This window comes from Amblyraja radiata, chromosome 6, assembly GCF_010909765.2.
Source record: "Amblyraja radiata isolate CabotCenter1 chromosome 6, sAmbRad1.1.pri, whole genome shotgun sequence".
NCBI lineage: Eukaryota > Metazoa > Chordata > Chondrichthyes > Rajiformes > Rajidae > Amblyraja > Amblyraja radiata.
This window is the reverse complement of record NC_045961.1, coordinates 73,614,380-73,635,171: the sequence shown is the minus strand read 5'-3', so window position 1 is coordinate 73,635,171 and position 20,792 is coordinate 73,614,380. Positions and strand designations below refer to the sequence as shown.

Below are 20,792 nucleotides of genomic sequence, written 5' to 3'. Positions count from 1 at the left end.
TAATTAAAATATTTTGTCTTTTATAGGGTGAGGGAGCTTTTAGCCTAGCATATTTGAAATACAAAGTGAAGCATCAATTTTGCTGATTATCTCATTGTAAATCTAGTGAGCACATGTCCCTTAGAAATCTTAACAGTGTGATAAGAGTTGTCTATTGTTATTGACTACATTTGTGTATGAAACTCGTCTCTGTTTATTTTTATGTATTTATGTTTTTTTTTGTCTTTTTATTTTAAGCATTCATTTCAATGGAGCTTTGTCAAATCTAATTTTGTGTCTTTGCTTTCTTTCCCTCAAAAGCTAATCGATGGAAAAGTCTCTTTTCAAGTTCTTACTCTTCTGGCCTTCCATGTAGTTCGTTTGCAGGGTATAGACCATATACCATTGGGTTTAGCTCTCAAAGCCTCTACAAACCTGTTACTAAACAATTACTAATCCCTGAAAGAACAGGTAGAGTATAAAACGGGAACAGCTCAAATATATTTTGTTTCGCTTGATGTGAGCTTTGCATATGTACTGCTATCTGCATGCGCCATCTAATATAATTCCATGAAGGAAAACCTGGGTAATCATGTCATCTCTTTTGATTAAGAAATAAAAAGTGCAATCAAGCAACAGGAATAATTCAAATGCCTTAAAATGATGCTGACAAAGTTAATGTCTTCATTTCAATGATTTTTCTTGAGGAATAATTACTCCATTAATGTGTAGCCTTAAATGTGTAAAGTTGGCTTTGAATACAACTGTTGTCCCTGTTGCTCTGCCTTGGGTATGGAAGGCAATTTATTTATAGTCATATCACAACGCTATTCCAGAATAGGGTAAAAATTCATGCTTGGTAGCATGATCAATATATGCAATATTATAACAAGTGCATATTGAATATTTTTCTGAAAGTTTGGTTCTATTCCCTGGATAGCAAACAAATCAAAGTGTTTCATTGTATCGGGGTACATGCGACAAAAATAAACCAAAAGCAATACCAATAAAACTTGCAATCGCACCTTTGAAGGTGAATTTAATGCTCTTAATTTACCACATTGTAATACCAAGAACTTTAAAAAAGCTTCTCCTTTTTTCATCACGTTCTGGGAAAGTTAGAACAGTACAGAGAAGGCAGGAACGGGTTATTGATAGGGGACGATCAACCATGATCACAATGAATGGCGGTGCTGGCTCGAAGGGTCGAATGGCATCCTGCATCTATTTTCTATATTTCTATGTTTCTACAGCGCATGAAAGGGCTCTTCAGCCCACAGAATTTATGCTTCACATGATGCCAAGATAAACTGATCTCTTCTGTACGAACATGATCCATATCCCTATATTCCCTGCACTTCCATGAGCCTATCCATTTGTCAACAAAATGTAAGACTTTGAAGATGAATGACGTCTTGTGGAGAAATCCTAACACAAAACATTTCTCTGATAAAACCTCAAATGTGCAACTGAAAATTCTCTATGCATTGTTTTAATAACCAACTTATGTTCATTTGGGTATTCTAGAAAGAAAGGCAATGTTTTGAGTCATTTTCAAAAGTGTGACTCTTGTGAGTTGCTGAAATCAGGTCCACGCTCTGTGTTGAAGTCCATCATCTTGAGAATTTGTAACATGTATTTTCCCTTTGCCCGCAGATCTTATACCACGTATTAATTGTGATGACTGGCCATAACGGCAGAATCTTTTTCAGTCAGTAAACCATCCTTCTACATTCTTGTAGACACAAGAGGATGCAGATGCTGGAATTTGGGACAACAAGCAGTCCACTGGAAGAACTCAGGGGGTCGAGCAACATGTGTGAATAGAAAGAAATGGTCAAGTCTTAATATTGCGTCATTCCCTTCCACCCACAGATGCTGCTCGATCCGCTGAATTCCTGCAGCAGATTATTTGTTCTTCTACATTCCTGTGCCTGATTTTTAATTTTGGCTCCATCGCCAAGTTTTGGCAGCAATGTGTTGCTTTTTCGCTGTTCTCTACAAAACACACCACGAGGGCATGAAGACTCCACCTAGAGTAGAGTTGCCATCGCTGCTGTGGTACAGCAGAACACAGGCAGAATCTTATCCACAAAGACTGCCAATGTACAAATTGCAGCACAGAAATGAACTTACCAACTTGGGGTACAATTTGAAGAAATTCGCTGTCTTCAATTATTTATTTGTTTATGAATCTCCATTTTTATCCAAGTTCTTGCTTCACCCCTTCCCCTTGTCTCTCTCTACCAACGATCTCCCTCTACTTCATCAATCAGATGAAGAGCCCCAACCCAAATCTGGTCTGTGTATTTCCTTCCACAGTTCTTGAGTTTCTCCATAAGTTTGCCTGTTGCTCAAGATTGCAGTATCTGCAGTCTCTTATGTCTCAATTTTTCCTCCCTGCCTTTAAGACTTTTATGGCATCATCTGGAGATCATCGCACCTTCAGCACATGTCTCCGATAACATCTAAGATTGCAAAAAAAAGTTTAGCAAGGTTTAATCTTCACCATATTGTTGGTCCAAGAAATAAAGAGGATGGAAATGTGAGGCAGAAAATAAATTTAGGGCTGTAGGGAAAGAACGAAGGATTGGATCTGACTCGAATGGTCTTGTAGAGAGTTTTCACAGGCTTCATAGGCTGAATGGGACCGTATCATCTTCCAACAGTTCTCTGATGTGAAAATCACAGCGGGAAATTTAATATAAGCGGATTCATTTGTGTCATTCAAAAAGAATTGGACAGATATTTGAAGGAATAAAATTGCAAGGCGATGGGAAAAGAACAGGGTAGAAAAAATAAACAGACAGCTCTTTCTAAGATAGTCATAAAAAGCTGGAATAACTCAGTTGGTCGGGCAGCATCTCAGGAGAAAAAGAATAGGTGTCGTTTCGGGTCGAGACCCTTCTTCAGACTGGAGAAGGAACGGTCTGAAGAAGGGTCTTGACTTGAAATGTTACCTATTCTTTTTTCTCCACAGATGCTGCCGTTGAGTTACTCCAACTTTTCTTTTCTATCTTCAGTCTAAACCAGTATCTACAGTTCCATCCTACAGTTTCTAAGAGATGCCACCGGCCGAATGACATCATGTGTCACTGGGCTTTATTCTGACAGTTTCAATTTCAACAAGAGCAAGGTACAGGGAGGAGGAAAGTGCGTTTTGTCTGTCCCTGAGCTTGCGATGCAGAAAATATATTTCAGAGGATAAAAAAGGATGGTGCAGCCAGTAATTTTCTTTTAGCACCACAGAGCTGGATTCAATCCTTACCATGTGTACTATCTGTGTGTAGTTTACACACTACCTCTGTGACTGACCTCGTGGGTTTTCTCTGGGTGCTCGGGTCTTCTCCTGCATGCCAAAACCATAGGATAATTGGCCCGTGTAAATTGTCCCAAGTGTAAATAAATGGGTAGAATCTGGAGGGAGTTGATGAAAATGTGGGGAGAATAAAAATGGGATTAATGTAGGATTAGTGTAAATTGGTGATTGAAGGTCGGCACGAACCTGGTGGGCTGCATCTCTTTGTGACTATTATTCAGAGAAGCAACAACTATTATTAGCACTAAGCAGGATAGGAATGTGAAGGAGAACGGCACCACAAATTAAACGTTGCAACAAGTTTAACATCACAAATCTACTTTATACTGTAGTTAATTTGCTTCAAACAGCTTAAGAATCTGTCAACAGCATGAAATATATCTGAATGAACCAGTCACATATTCTGTGAAATTTGTCTGAAGTCTCCAAATGCTTGAAGAGCTGATCCATTGTAGAAGAGTTGACAAAGTAGGAGTCATTCTGTGAGCCCACCACATTCCTTCCGTGGTGAGATGACAGGATGGATTGGGAAGGAGTTGCAACAGGCAGTATGCCAACTAAAGGTTTTTATCCTGATTTATAAGCTTGCAACATAGTTGATGCTGGTTAGAGGCTTCACATATATCATTCGGTACAACCAATGCAAGCTCCCACTGTTAGGAAGACATGTGGAGACTACAGTGCAGTGAACCTGCATTAAACCGGTAATAATCTCATAAATATTAATGATGTCGAGGAGAAAATAAATCAAAATGAGCTCCTGGTTACTGCTATGTGATTAAGCAGATTGTTGCAAAACACAAGTTCCAGCATTGCCTGTGAATCATATTGAGAACAACAAATAATCTTAACTGCATTTAACCTTCACACAGACGTAGGTTTTCAACTTTAGCAGGGAAGTAAGAATGAAGTCATTGGAAAGGAAAATTGGGAAAAGTAACAATGGGCAACTGAGCCAAAACAAAAAGAAAATCTACATCGCACCCATTACCAAAGTTGAAAGTTGCCCCGTGGAGTTTAACAGTGTGATTACTTTGGTTTTCCTTTCACCTTGTTACATGCATCAAACATATGCCCCCATTCCCCCAACCCCACACATATCATATTGGCTTTTCATACCTCTTCTGGGTCTGAAGAATGGTCCCGACTCAAAACGTCACCTTTCCATTTTCTCCAGAGATGTGTCTGACTTGCTGAGTTACTCCATTATTTTGTGTCCATCCAAAAAGTACAAGACTGCCTTTGGGAAAAGATAATCCGGACAATGAATCAATGGTGTTGTCTCTGTAAAATGACATTCTAAAAATGGTGGAGTTGCAGTACAAAACCCAAGGATAATTTTGAGCCAATTATGACAATGTTGAGACCACGTTATAGTTGTGGAATCAAACTTGTATGATAGCATTTTTTACTGCGTCACCAAGATAATATTTCTTGCTGAATATTATTAAAACATCAAACCTAAGGCCGACCACATTGTGTTGCAGTTTTGTTCGAACCCATTAGTAGATTGTAAGTGAGAGTTAAAATGGGCTGTTTTTGCTAGCTTTGCTGAGTTCTGTTCATTTGCTGTGACATCCATGTAAGTGTAGTTACAAACAAATCTACTGGAGGAAATTAGCAAATTGTTTGTTGCTCCAGATTCCAGCATCTGCAGTCTTTTGTGTCTCCAGGCAAGAGTAGTTTATCTTTTTGCTAATATGCCATGGCATAAGAACTACAACAACTCAAATTCATTAAACTCCACAAAACAAGTATCCAGGAAAGTATGAAATTGGAATATTATATTCTCTTTGAGGAAAACAAAAAGTAGTTTTTAATCAGCTTCCACAATTCATAGCACAAAAGCAGAGGTATTTTTCCATCTGTTTTCATGCCTGATGTGGCCACAATGCTGATTACTGCCAATTTTCTAGCTTCTATTAACAGGTAAAACCTAGATCTTTTGTCTCTTGATTTACAGTATCTTCTCAGTCAGTCTTAGCAAGGGATGTTGGAAGTCTTGGTTCAGTTTCTTTTTTGAATAGATGACATTTTTAATATACCAACACCCCATAAAACACTAATACCTGTCTGTGTTTATATGTATCCACAGGATATGCAAGTAGAAATCTTCCACTCAGCCCACAGTCATCAATTGACAGTGAACTGAGCACTTCTGAACTGGATGACGAGTCCATCTCCATGGGTTACAAACTACAGGACTTGACAGATGTCCAGATAATGGCAAGACTACAAGAGGAAAGTAAGTGTGCTGTAAACTGATAGTGATATATGGCATTTGTTAGCAAGTACATATTGTGTGTCAAATTGTATTAGCAATTTTAGCAGCTACAATGGTTTAGATATATGCCTTCAGTTGAAACCTGACCCCATTTTGTAGGCCAAGTCATGGTTGAACAACCGTAATTGATTTCTGAAGCACAACACATTCAATAAAGCACATCTTGGAAAATTGTTGAGAATATTTGATACAAAACGTGGTCTTGAAATTCTCTGTTTGAATTTGCTCAGATGAAGCTCAACTCAAACCACTCTACAATCAATAAAATACTTTAAAATACTAACAGACAATGCTGGAAACTGATGATGAGGAGGAATTTCTTTCGCCACAGAGTAGTGGAAGACATTGCCACAGATGGCTGTTGAGGCAAAGTCCTTGGGTATTTTTAAAGCAAAGATTTTTAAGGTTTTTGATTAGTAATATTATCAAAGGTTATGGGGAGAAGGCAGGAGAATGGGCTTGAGAGGGAAAATAGTGACTCTTTCAATGCAGTTGATATTGTCACTATTTTTCCTCACAAGCCGATTCTCCCCATAACCTTTGACAATATTACCAATCAAAAACCTTAAAAATCTCTGCCTTAAAAATGCCCACGGACTTAGTTGATATAGTCACTGTTTTAATGGGAAAAAAAAGTGAAATAATCAATTAATGTGTGAAGAAACATCATCGGTCCTTTCCCTCCACAGATGTTGCCGGACCATTGAGTTTCTCCAGCACTTTGTTTTGGTTTGACTTGTGTATGGGTGGCTTCCACACGCAATAATGTTATCCCATTTAAAAGTGTTCATTACTTATTGATGTTTACTGAGGAACAATGTTTGAGGAATAAATACTGACTGGCTTCTTCAAAAGCGTGCTGTTGGATATTTTACATCCCCATAAGAGAGCCTGAAGAGGGCCTTAACAAGGCATCTCATCTGATTGAAAACATGTCCTCAACTTCAAGAGCTTTACCCTTGATTTTAACACACAGACTTGGGTGTCAGATTTGAACTCAGCACTTTCTGACTTGGAAAGGAAAGTGCTACCAATTGAGCCACAGCTGACACTTGCACACTGGAGTGATTATAGCTCCAGGTAACACTGCTGAATCAATTAGAAAAATGTGTTAATTTTCATTTTAATTAAGCAGTTGTGATGTACAGTCAACACTAAATTCAAGGTGACAATTCAAATTACCTGATAACTTAGTTTAGCACCATATCCCCACCGGGCTATGTTGCTTGAAACACTTATTTTGAATGACTGGATTATTGAATTTTACCACATACAATTTTATTCTGAATTATCAGGGGTAGTCTGTGTTAGTTTCTTGTCCGATTAATCTTGTGTATAATGCTGCAATTCTTGGAGATGACTGGCCCCAGAGCTAATATAATTATGTATTGTACATTTCATATAAAGTTCCTGATGTGGTATTTATAACTTTCTCCAGTAAGATTCGCGTCCTTGGTATGGAGCTGATAATATGGCCTGTGAGATATTTGTATCAGAGGCTATTTATTGTTATTTCTAGTAATCCAATGAGAATTGATCATAATATTAAACTTCTTAGGATAGACTTCTCACTGCTAATTGGCCTCAATAAAACAATTATAAATTGTCCCTAGTATGTAGGATTTTGCTAGTGTATAGGGTGATCATGGGCTTGGTGGGCCGAAGGGCCTGTTTCCACACTGCATCTCTAAAGTCTACGGTTTTATACCATTCACAGAAAGGGCAGGAAGCAACAACATTTCAAGAGGCAGGTGACTATAATTGACCAGGCTGTTAAAAAGACCAGCAGAAAGTTGTTCTGTTCTGAGTAGAAAACTCTGCAGGAGGGAATTTGGACACCTGCCTTTGATTGAAATGACAGATATTATAAATATGTATGCTGATGTGCATGTTTTAGAGTAAATACAATGCATTGTGTGATGATGCTGGCTAATAATGATAGTTCCCAAGCGGCAGAGCAACTTGCAGCACCAGCAAGGACTGCTTTGGCTGACAAATGTAAATCAGAAATTGTGTTTAGAACCCAGGTGGACACTGCAAGTTTACACAGTGACACAGTGGCTAAGCAATTAGCACTGTTGCCTCACAGCAACCTGGGACTGTGATTCAAGATCTTGAGTACTGTCTGTGTGAAATTTGCATCTTCTCATTGTGACTTTGTGGGTTTGCTTGCGCTGGTGCTAATCCCAGTGACGTGCTGGCAGGTGAATTGGCAGGTCTAAATGTCTCATTAGTGTAGGGATGTGGCAAAGGAAAGTTGATGGGGGTTTATGCAAGATAAAATAAATTGCAAGACTACAGGGAGACAAGAAGAGCAAAAGATAAGGACTGATGTGATTGCTGTGCTGGGAGTCAGCATGATCCCAAGGGATGAAATATCTATGTCATATCAAGCGAGGAATGATATCTATCTATACTATTACTAAAACTCTCATCTTGTCCTCTTTCGGTTTGCGTTTTAAAAAATTTACGCAAAAAGGGTACCCTATTTCACTAGATTTTCACCCCACCTTACTCTCTGCTCTAAGCGCATCAAATTCTTTTCCAATTGGTGGAATATTACAAAAGTTATGAAGGTTTAAAAATCGTGAGATCAGCAGATTGGTCTTCTCGCCTGTCAGTCACCATGAAGGTAAAGACCACCAGGGGCGCTGGGTAGAATGCAGCCCTGCTGGCAGTGTTCGTTTTTTCATCTTTTTGGTATTTTTAGCATTTGTTAAAAGTTTGTTTTAATGTACTTTGGTTTGTTTTATGTGTGGGGGGTGGGTGGAGAGGATCGGGGAAACTTTTTTTTCAAGTTCGTACCTTCCCTGGAGAGGTGATTAATTTTTTGGATCACATTCTCCGGGCTTTGCAGCCTACCATCGCTGGAGCTGGAGGCCTCCTCGGACTGTCATGAGCCCCACTGTGGGGCGCGGACTTAACATCAGAGCGGATCCCTTACCTGGGATCGCTCCCACCGTGGCCTGCGGACTTACCATCAGGGGCTCGCAGTCTCGGGAGAGGCTAGTCGGGAGCTCCAACACCGCAGAAGGTTCGACCAGCCCCGACGTGAGGTTCGATTGCCCAGCGCGGGGGAGCTGACAACCCCCCGATGAAGGAGCTGAACGCCTTGACACGGAGGGCCTGAACGCCGCCGGCTACGGGAGTCAAGACCGTCCCGTCAATGGAGGGCTCGAGGCCCCCAGCCGAGGAAGAACAAAAGGAAGGACTTGAACTTTATTTCGCCTTCCATCACAGTGAGGAATGTGTAGGAGTCACTGTGGTTGGTGTTCATGTTTTTGAGTCTGTTGCTTTTAATTGTATGACTGACCTGGCCAGTGAAATTCCTCGTATGTTGCACAACATGCTTGGCGAATAAAATTTGATTCTGATTCTGATTCCGGCACCCGCTGTCAATCACCGGGGTGAGGAGAATAAAGCCGCGGAGGCGGGGCTGAGTCCAGAGTCCGTGAGTGAGAGAGTCCAGAAGTTGTGAGTGAGAGATCCCAGCCCTCCAGCCGCCCGGCCCTCCAGCCGCTCGGCTCAAGAACCGCCCAGCCTGAGAACCGCCCAGCCCGAGAGCCGCCCACCCTATCGGCCCGAGAGCCGCCCAGCAGCCCAGCATGAGAGCCCCCCACACAACCACTCCCCCCCACACAAACTGTTCCCCACACAACCCCTCCCCCCCACACAACCCCTCCCCCCCACACAACCACTCCCCCCCACACAAACTGTTCCCCACACAACCCCTCCCCCCCACACAACCACTCCCCCCCACACAAACTGTTCCCCACACAACCCCTCCCCCCCACACAACCCCTCCCCCCCACACAACCCCTCCCCCCGCAACGCCTCCAAACCCCTCCCCCTCTCTCCTTCTACACTCTCCCGCCCACTCACACACCCTCTCCTCTCCTTCTCTCGCACCTCACACCCCCCTTGCCACACACCACCCACCCCCCTTGTCACACCACCCCCGTCTATCCCCTCCTTTGCCTCCCACCTCCTCCCCACCCCTCCCCTCCTCCCCTCCCACAGATGAAGAGGAGGGGGAGTGAGTGCTTGGGGCTGAGGGGAAATGAGCCGTGCCTGCACATTTATGGGCTATGGGTGAGTGGTGGAATATTGCGTTGGGGGTACGGGTTGCGTTGGGGGAATGGGTGAGTAGTGGAATATTGCGTTGGGGAATGGGTTGTGTTGGGGGATCAGGCCTCCCATGTGACTGAGACCCAACGGGTCCCACTTAGTCTAGTATTAAATAAATATAAGAAATCCTTAAGAGTTATTATATTGGAAAGTACCAGCTACAAGCCACATAGCCACATTCTACCCGTTGCCAAGAGTGAATATTGCAAACCTTGACATGTGCATTATCCACTTAAAGGATAAAGAGATTGGCAAGGTGACGAAGAATGAGGCTCAGCAAAAACAACTTAAAATAAATGCGTAATCCCAATCGTGAGTTCTCACCCAAAGATGACAAATGAGTTTAATTATGCAGTCGATATAAAGTGTTTCTCAACCAGGCTGATGACACTAAGCAATAAATTTACCATCATTCCCCCTGGATATTTGCGTTGAGTTGACAACAGGAACTAACTTCTTCATAAAGTAAGAGTTGTTTGTGTTTTCCCATGAGAGAGAGGGAGTCAAACATTATTTCACTACAATTGCACATAGTGGTCTGCACTTTCACATTAAATTGCTCTGTGGAGTTGTTTTCACTGAAGATTTTCCAATTGACCAAGGGCAAGATTCCACAAAACATAGAACATTGTTTATTTAATCAGAATGAGGTCCTTTAGCATTGAAGATGAAAACCATCACTATCATCAAAGGATGATGTCACCAGTATGGAAATGTTAGACAGTTGTTTACATTGGATTGTCAGTGGACACCATTGGTTTACAATCCTTTAAGAAATAAGAAAAACAAGTGTACATTGGGTCGCTCAGCTTACTTTTTGGCGTATGGTTCAGTATTCCTTCAGTTTTTTACAGGGTTTAACACTAGTGAGCAGTCTCTAAAAAATACTATGCAGCATGGAGATGGAATGAGCATCAATAGAGAGCAATAAAAGACACAGTGCTGATGTCAGAAGAAGGATCCCAACCCGAAACATCACCTACCCGTGTTCTCCAGAGATGCTGCCCAACTCATTGAGTTACTCCAGCACTTTGTGTCTTTTTTGATAAACCCGTATCTGTAGTTCCTTGTGCCTACATCAATGGAGATTATATGGCTTACACAAGCAGAGCTTAGTTACCAAGGCTTACTGGTACATTATGACCAGCAAAGCACATTGAAGATCGTGTATCATGCTTCAACATGGAGCATGCACTATTATTAGTTATAACATGAATGATAGCCTGGGGAAGCTAATGCGTTTGAAGCTTGCATTTTAACTATGGGGATATAACCATGCATGGAAGAAGACTGAAAACATCTCACCAACTTATGTTGGGAACACTTCAATTTCAGTCATAGACCACAAATCATTGTCAGTCCAACATTGGTAATTGCAACCAGGACAGCTTTTACATTGGGGGAGAATCATGAACATTTCACCATCTTTCCACTATTGAGCATCGATCACATAATTGCAGATATTTCATCTAAGCTAATTCTTGAGGATCCTGTTTTATGTAGTGAGAATACGTACTTTACCTTGCAACTGGGAGATGATGATTTCCCAGGTGCAGCTGACGAAATCACTGAGATGACACATTGAGACATACTTCAGCAGAAAATTAATGTATAAATTCAAGGGTAGACCAGTTTAAATATGTGTCCACGCTAGCATATGCAGTCACTATAAAATAGAAGATTAAAATCGTTCACCGATCAAAGAATTCTGAAGGAAAATCATAGAACTGTCATCCCCACTGTTCTGCGAAGACAGATAACTTCTCTATGGGACATCCCGGTATTTTAACCATGAAAGTTACTGTCATCTGTTTAGTATATTATAGGAAGGATGTCAACAAAATAGAGAGAGTACAGAGGAGATTTACTAGAATGTTGCCTGGGTTTCAGCAACTAAGTTACAGAGAAAGGTTGAACAAGTTAGGGCTTTATTCTTTGGAGCGCAGAAGGTTAAGGGGGGACTTGATAGAGGTTTTTAAAATGATGAGAGGGATAGACAGAGTTGACGTGGAAAAGCTTTTCCCACTGAGAGTAGGGAAGATTCAAACAAGGGGACATGACTTGAGAATTAAGGGACTGAAGTTTAGGGGTAACATGAGGGGGAACTTCTTTACTCAGAGAGTGGTAGCTGTGTGGAATGAGCTTCCAGTGAAGGTGGTGGAGGCAGGTTTGTTTTTATCATTTAAAAATAAATTGGATAGTTATATGGATGGGAAAGGAATGGAGGGTTATGGTCTGAGCGCAGGTATATGGGACTAGGGGAGATTATGTGTTCGGCACGGACTAGAAGGGTCGAGATGGCCTGTTTCTGTGCTGTAATTGTTATATGGTTATATGGTTATATGGTTATATTGCAGGTTATTGCCAAAAAGATTGACAGCCTTGTGTTGACATGTCCAGCGCATCAGAATGATCAATCATGACAATGGCTGATGTGCTATTTCAGAAGCTATGTTGTTTTGTGACAATAAAGTAATTATACTTTTCTATTCCTCATCTATGCTCCATCTAGATGTATTGAAGTGAGAAATGGGATCATGCACAGTAACAGAAATTTCATAAAATGAGATTGATTAATAAGCCATGCTGTATTCCTGATGAATTGGTATCAGGTTCTGGTCCTCAATTTGTGTCATAAGAACTACTTGAATACTTCATGAGGTGCTAAAACATCAAGTTTTTTTCATAACATCCAGCCTCTAACAATGCAATTGAAATCTATAAGTATTCTTAAGGAAGACACCCGGACATAAATTTTCCATGGTTACTCAAACTTAATAATCATTTGGCTAACGTGTTGTTCAAATTTTGTACTGAGCTCTTGTTGCATTGCAGATTTTGAATGTAATTGCGTTCGGACTTCAGCTTAGATGAGAGAATTGAATTGAAACAAAAGTAAAATTACAATTCATATTCCAATAACTCAATCAGAAAAGGTTTTTAAAAAAAGCACTGAGACAAAATAAGAAATTAGGAGTGTTAAGATTGATGGTAATAAGTAGGATATGGGCAAAATAGTACCAGTTTGCAGTTTTAAACTCTATAATTGCATCTTGTCACAAGTATCGAAGCTGACCAAATGATTACAGTGACAGACATAACCATGCAGGTTGAAGAAATACTGGTATATGATGACAAATTCATTCCAGAACTGAATGGTGTGGTAAATTGGATTAGTAAGTATGCAGATGATACTAAGATAGGTGGTGTTGTGGATAATGAAGTAGATTTTCAAAGTCTACAGAGAGATTTAGGCCAGTTGGAAGAGTGGGCTGAAAGATGGCAGATGGAGTTTAATGCTGATAAGTGTGAGGTGCTACATCTTGGCAGGACAAATCAAAATAGGACGTACATGGTAAATTGTAGGGAATTGAGGAATGCAGTTGAACAGAGGGATCTAGGAATAACTGTGCACAGTTCCCTGAAGGTGGAATCTCATGTAGATAGGGTGGTAAATAAAGCTTTTGGTGTGCTGGCCTTTATAAATCAGAGCATTAAGTATAGAAGTTGGGATGTAATGTTAAAATTGTACAAGGCATTGGTGAGGCCAATTCTGGAGTATGGTGTACAATTTTGGTCGCCTAATTATAGGAAGGATGTCAACAAAATAGAGAGAGTACAGAAGAGATTTACTAGAATGTTGCCTGGGTTTCAGCAACTAAGTTACAGAGAAAGGCTGAACGTTAGGTCTTTATTCTTTGGAGCACAGAAGGTTAAGGGGGGACTTGATAGAGGTCTTTAAAATGATGAGAGGGATAGACAGAGTTGACGTGGATAAGCTTTTCCCACTGAGAGTAGGGAAGATTCAAACAAGAGGACATGACTTGAGAATTAAGGGACTGAAGTTTAGGGATAACATGAGGGGGAACTTCTTTACTCAGAGAGTGGTAGCTGTGTGGAATGAGCTTCCAGTGGAGGTGGTGGAGGCAGGTTCAATTTTATAATTTAAAAATAAATTGGATAGTTATATGGACGGGAAAGGAATGGAGGGTTATGGTCTGAGTGCAGGTAGATGGGACTAGGGGAGAATACGTGTTCGGCACGGACTAGAAGGGCCGAGATGGCCTGCTTCCATGCTGTAATTGTTATATGGTTATATGAATACAAAACCAACTTCAGTTGGAAATGTGCTAACATTGAGTTGTCAGAATTTCACATATTTGACAAATCATAAAGTAATAACACGGGCTTCAATGCTGTTAAAAAGGGTCAATGGTGTAAGAAACCCTGCTGACAGACTGAGCTAATAATTTCTTATTTTATACTTGCATACATGTGCATCATACCACCTTTTCAATTGATGCAACGAGCAATTGGTATAATGAACTATTGGCTGTTGTTTACTATATTATATGTGTGCTATATTATATGGTAGCAGTGCTAAAAACTGTGTCATAGACCAACTCCAATTGTATTACGTAACTGCAGAGCAGGATTCTGCAGAAGATTCTCCTAATCCTTTTCCAAATGCTGCAAGTACTTTGTAGGCCAGAGAGGTTACGGGGCAGTATTTCACCATTTCATTCCAAAAGTGCAGCACTTCCTCAATATATCCCCTGACCTAATGCCCAGATCTCTTGAATTTGAAATTCTGACCTCTGACCCTGAGGAAAGATCATTATCAACTAATCCAGTGCTAATACCTCAGTAATTCTACATATTTTTGACTGTGCGGTGAGCAGACTTCATATTTTGTCAACTGCCTTGCATGTTCTATTGTTGTGCTATCAGTGGTGTTATCAAGGTTTAGTGTTTAGAACAGTAAACATTTGTATTAATTATTAAATTGTGAGCTTCTGCACAAAGTGGCAAATTGTTTCCTAATCCTGTGTGTGCTCCTCCTTCCTGACCTTCAGGTCTACGGCAAGATTATGCTTCCACTTCAACAACCATCTCTCAGCGCAGTTCCAGTACATCACTGTATTCAATAAAGCGGGGGACAGGCAGTGACCAGGAATACGACTGCTGCAGTCTTGAAGACGAAGAAGAATTTGACCAACTTCCGCCACAGCCTCGACTCACCCGATGTTCCCCACCCTTGCGAAGTATGCCGCATTCACAGACTTTTTCCAGCATCAGAGACTGCAGAAGAGGTCCAACGACTTCCTCCTATTTGAATTCGAGTGCTTATCCATCCTATTACTCACAGGGTCACACAGCTGAGCAACACCAGTACCGAACAAGTGCAGGTAAAATTCTGAAGATCACCTGCGAGACTGTTTAATTTAGAATTGATATTTTTAGTGTATGTCAAGGTAGATATCTTCATGTTGGGGTACAGAGGTCTTCTTATAATATTTGGTGCTGGGATTGAAAAGAAACAGCAAGGGGACAGATACGTAGTAAAACCTCATTGAAAGATGAATGGTCTTCTGTGTTTGTGATAAGCACGAGAAGTTTGCACTTCTGAAATTTAACCTTATTAATTCAGCACACAATAAAACTTTGTGGGTTTTGTTCACCATTCAGAATAATTATTTCTACCCACCATTTGTTAATTTTAATTGTGGGAGAGGACCTTTATTTCTTTCATTACTTGTTTATTAATTCACTCAGCGAAGGAACTACCAGACTTAGTTAAAGTGATGTTGCAATCAAATTGTGAATTGTAGAGTTGCACCAAAGTAGCATTTGATAAAAAAAATTAAATGTTTTCAGCATGCTCAAAAATGTATACACTGTTTGCCTTGTGCACCTCAGATATCCTTATGTAATTTTCACTCTCCACAGAACAAATGGCTGTGAAATATTGATTCAAATCTAAATGTATGCCTAATGTCTATAAAATTGAAACTTGACCTGTTTTCAGTACTTCCCAAATCCGAGCTGTATTTCCAGTAACCTTAAGGACCACCCCCATTGAAATGCAATGGCAGAAACTTGATAGTGGCCAAGGATAAAATGTCATTGTCACATTTAACATAACGTTGCTTCCATCTGCAGGTGCTGCCATTGTAACTTTTTAAATTGGCTCTCAAAATATGCTGAAGTGTACACAAATTTATGAAGAGCTATAAATGTCAATTCACTCTGTGACAATGCAAATCTATGATGCTGTTCTAAATTATCATTCACAATTTTTCATTGGAGAGAAAAGAAATTGCAGGTTCAGCATCAAACAAACAAACTAACTGCTGGATCAAGCAGCATCTGTGGAGGCAAATGGATAGTCTACGTTTTGGGTTGTGACTGTGCATCAGGACAAAGAGTGTGGAAGAAAGATAGCCGGTATGAATCAGTAGAATGGATGGGAAAGGCATAGGCTGGTGTGTGACAGGTGGAATGACATGGGTGTGGGGTGAACTGCAGGTGGAGCCATTTGGGGGGGGGGGGGGGGGGGGATTGGATGGGGAAGAAAAGCTGGTGGAATAGATGGAAGCAGAAAAGGATAAAAAATGTACAGCTGGGGACAAGTGGGGGGAGTCGAAGGGAAGGTGATAATTGGAACCAGATAAGGTTCTGGTTGGCAAGATGGAATCAAATGGAGGAGGGCATAGGAAGGGTGGTCCAGTTGAGAAGATACCCACAGGGATAGGCATGTGGGTGAAGGGCAGGTGGAAATGGGAAGTTAGACAAGGGGAGAGAAAGTGGAAAAGAACATAGAAAGTGGGGCGCACTTGAATTTTTTTTCATTATCTGCTTCCAACTAAAACCTATCAGCCACTGTCTCCACACTCCCCCTCCCCTCTCCATAACCTGCCTCCATCTGCCAATTATTAAACCCTCATCAGGTTAGCCTATCATAACTTGGCTTCTTTGTCACCAATCCCTCTCATCTCCTTATACTGACTCTATACGGTCTTTAAATGCCTTCCATTGCATATCCACCATCAACCCTTTAAGAATCAATTGCCAGTCTATCTTGGCCAATTCACGTCTCATACCCTCAAAGTTACCTTTCTTTAAGTTCAGGACCCTTGTTTCTGAATTAACAATGTCACTCTCCATCCGAATGAAGAACTCAACCATATTATGGTCACTCTTGCCCAAGGGGCCATGCACAACAAGACTGCTAACTAACCCTTCCTCATTACTCAATACCCAGTCTAGAATAGCCTGCTTTCTCGTTGGTTCCTCTACATGTTGGTTTAGAAAACTATCCCGCATACATTCCAAGAAATCCTCTTCCTCAGCACCCCTGACAATTTGATTCACCCTATCTATATGTAGATTGAAGTCACCCATTATAACTGTTTAACCTTTGTTGCACGCATTTCTAATTTCCTGTTTGATGCCATCCCCAACTCCTCTACTACTGTTAGGTGGCCTGTACACAACTCCCACTAGCGTTTTCTGCCCCTTAATGTTTCGCAGCTATACCAATATCGATTCCACATCCTCCGTTAATGTCCTTCCTTTCTATTGTGTTAATTTCCTCTCTGACCAGCCACGCTACCCCACCTTCTTTTCCTTTCTGTCTATCCCTCCCGAATATTGAATATCCCTGGATGTTCTGCTCCCAGCCTTGGTCGCCCTGGAGCCATGTCTCCGTGATCCCAACTATATCATATTCATTAATAACTATCTACACATTCAACTCATCCACCTTATTACGAATGCTCCTTGCATTGAGACACAAAGCCTTCAGGCTTGTTTTTACAACACTTACCCCTTATACAATTATGTTGAAAAGTGGCCCTTTTTGATTTTTGCCCAGGATTTGTCTGGCCACTTTTACTTTTCACCTTGCTACCTATTGCTTCTACACTCATATTACACCCCTCTGTCTCTCTGCTCATGCTCCCATCCCCCTGCCACATTAGTTTAAAACCTCCCCGACAGCGCTAGCAAACACTCCCCCAAGGACATATTATTGAATGAAGAATAAAATATCGATCCTCAACACGATGATGTTATAAATTTAATATAACATTGAGATTTTACACAAATCAATATTTTGCAAAACAATGACACCAAAGCTGCATTCTATCCAATGGCACTGCTAACCTTGCAACAATTTCAGGATTTTGAACTTCTTCTCTTTGAATCATCCCCTAGTCCCACCCTCGTCTTTTTAACTATAAACCCCAACCACCACTCCTAACCCTGGTTGTCTGATCAGCTATTCTGTCTGTCTGTCAGACATTCACTCTGTGATCTCTTCTCTCTACAATGGCGGAGATTGCAGAGGCTTGGTCTTTTTTCAGGGTTGACGAGGCCAGGCCCATTCTATCCTGCCCCAGCCATGGGCACCACATTAAGCTGATTGCAAACTTCCTGCAGAGGACCTCTTCAATTTGTAGGCTCATCTGCCTGAACCTGTCTGGATGGGAAATGTCAGTTCAGGTTCACAGAGCAGTATAATGTAGAACTATTAAAAAAGTAATTAACAATTCAACCAACCTTTGAAAAAACAGTAATATAATACACACACCACAAATAATGTGACAGATAATGTCATATGAAGTTACGGAAGATATGATTTAAAATAAACTATTATATTCTAATATGTCCTGTTGACTTCCTTTGCATGTTACCCTTTATCTTTAAAATATGCTTTATCCTCTGTCTCTTCCCCTCTCCTCCCCTCTCCTCCCCTCTCCTCCCCTCTCCTCCCCTCTCCTCCCCTCTCCTCCCCTCTCCTCCCATCTCCTCCCATCTCCTCATTTCTCGACACAACCTTCCTTTGTGTTTGTCCCACCTCCCCACCCTATTTATCTCATATAAATATTTGATATATATCTATTAGCACAATAAAGATGTTTTAATGGAGAAGAGCTGTTGGTCAGCAGTCTAAAACCTGTAAATGAATATTTCTCCTGCTCATTATGCTTGAGGCGATTGAGGACAGAACGAAATTCACCAGAGTAACCGTGTTATTTTGGCATGGCCCTGTTACATTATCACAGGGCAGTAGTCCAGAAGAAAAATTGCCTTTACATAAATGAACACTTGAGGATTTTCTTTCCAGCTCACAGCCAGTTTTAAGAGTTAAGAACTGACACTGACTTCCCCAAAATATCTTGGTGTAGGAATTGCACTAAATAGTTCATAATTTCACCATGAGTCATGCATTCGCTCCATAGATGCTGCTGCACCCGCTGAGTTTCTCCAGCACTTTTGTCTACATTCTTACTGCAGACATTTGAACATAATAGAAAAAAAACCACGTTAACACTTTTTTAGACAGGGTCTCTTTGCTTTTCGTCAGGCAAATTGGGGCAGCACTGTGACTCAATTAGTTGAGTCACTACCTCACAGATCAGAGACCAATATTCAATTCTGACTTGAGGCATTGCCTGTGTGTAGTGTTCACATATGACTGTGGTCTTCAGTCATTTTTCTTTCATATCCCAAAGACAATGGAAGATTAATTAACTACTGTAAATTGCCCTTTTTGTGAAGGTAAGATGTAAAAAGTGGGGGGAGTTAAAGGGAATGTGGGGAGAAAAATACGGGATTAACTTAAAAATCAAATTATAAATTAAAGGTTGGTTGGGATGTATTATCTTCTACTGTAACTGCCCTTTATTAATATCCGATTTGCATGATAAGTAGTTTCTCACTCTCATTTCTAAAATACTGTTAATGTGTAAACTTGCTCCAAGGTGTGAGATTGTACAACTTTGTATTTGTATTTGAACTAACTAGTTTTTTCTGTTGTAGAAAAACTCAGACGCAGCATGCCAAACCTTGCACGTTCATTCAGCGCCACCAGTTCCAGTTCACCCGACTCTTTTAAGAATAGCAGAAGTTTTGATTCAAACTTGCAGAATGGAACATCACGACTGCAGTCACCAGCATGTGAGTATAAACTGCTAGTGAGCAAACTTTGTCACGTAGCTTTATTTGGTCTGTCTGCTGAATGTTTACCCTGCTAATGCAATGTAAGGTCAGTTATCAGTGGTGGCATAAGGTAATAAGGTCATAACTGATAGGAGTAGAATTAGGCCATTCGGCTCAACACATCTACTCCGCCATTCAATCATGGCTGATCTATCTCTCCCTCCTAACCCCATTGTCCTGCCTTCTCCCCATAACCTCTGACACCTGCATTAATCAAGAATCTATCTACAGTATTTTTTGCCTTAAAAATATCCATTGACTTGGCCTCCACAGCCTTCTGTGGCAAAGAATTCCACAGATTTACCACCCTCTGACTAAAGAATTTCCTCCACATCTCCTTCCTAAAGGAATGTCCTTTAATTCTGAGGCTATGACGTCCAGTCCTAGACTCTCCCATTAGTGGAAACAGACTCTATCCAGGCCTTTCACTATTCGGTAAGTTTCAATGAGGTCCCCCCTCATTCTTCTAAACTCCAGCAAGTACAGACTTAGCGTCATCAAATGCTCTTGTAAACTTCCTCTCCAGAGCCAGCATATCCTTCTGCAGATATGGTGCCCAAAATTTCCTCACAATAATTCAAATTGGTATGATGGTAAAATTAGGCAAATAAATATGCAGAGACCAGAAATGTAAATTTGCATCCACCATAGCAACTAAAAATCTCAGAAATGGTGATGGTGAAACTCAGATTATCAAATTTAAATAAAATGTCAATAAAATGTACTCCTCTTGGAAAAAACAAAGAATTTGAACATCTCCTTATGTATGCCCCTTGTAATGTTTTATACCTCTTTAAGGTCCCCCCCCCTCAGCTTACTATGCCCCAGAGAAAAAGTCCCAGCCAATACAGTCTCTCCTTATAACTCAAGTCCTCCAGTTCCAGTATCATCTCTGTGAATCTTTTTAGCACCATTTCCAACTAATGACATCCTTCCTCTAACAAAGTGACCTGAACTGCTTGCAATACTCCAAGTGTGGTGTCACCAATATCTTGCTGCAATATGGTGCCCCAATTCCTGTACTTTATGCCCCAACCAATGAAGGGAAATGTGCCAAACACCTTCTCCACCACCTTGCATACCTGTGTCTCCACTTTCAGGGAACTATATATTTGTACTCTTAGGTTCCCTAGTTCCGGAACGCTCTCCATTTACTGTGTAATGCCCCTGTCCCACTTAGGAAACCTGAACGGAAACCTCTGGAGACCTTGCGCCCCACCCAAGGTTTCCGTGAGGTTCCCAGAGGTTTTTGTCACTCTCCCTAATGGTCGAAAGTGGTTTCCACGTAGTCGAGCT

The 20,792-nt window shown here is 40.9% G+C and overlaps 1 protein-coding gene across 2 annotated transcripts in view; it reads left to right on the top strand.

Moving 5' to 3' along the window:
- Window positions 1-20,792, top strand: part of slain1 (SLAIN motif family member 1) — a 117,123-nt gene that overhangs the window by 81,164 nt on the left and 15,167 nt on the right. The window contains exons 3-6 of one of the 2 annotated variants that reach the window (XM_033022949.1): window positions 301-450; window positions 5,394-5,543; window positions 14,567-14,899; window positions 19,317-19,454. In XM_033022949.1, the coding sequence (XP_032878840.1) occupies window positions 301-450; window positions 5,394-5,543; window positions 14,567-14,899; window positions 19,317-19,454 (771 nt within the window). The remainder of the gene's footprint in view (window positions 1-300; window positions 451-5,393; window positions 5,544-14,566; window positions 14,900-19,316; window positions 19,455-20,792) is intronic. The other variant, XM_033022950.1, reaches the window with a different exon arrangement.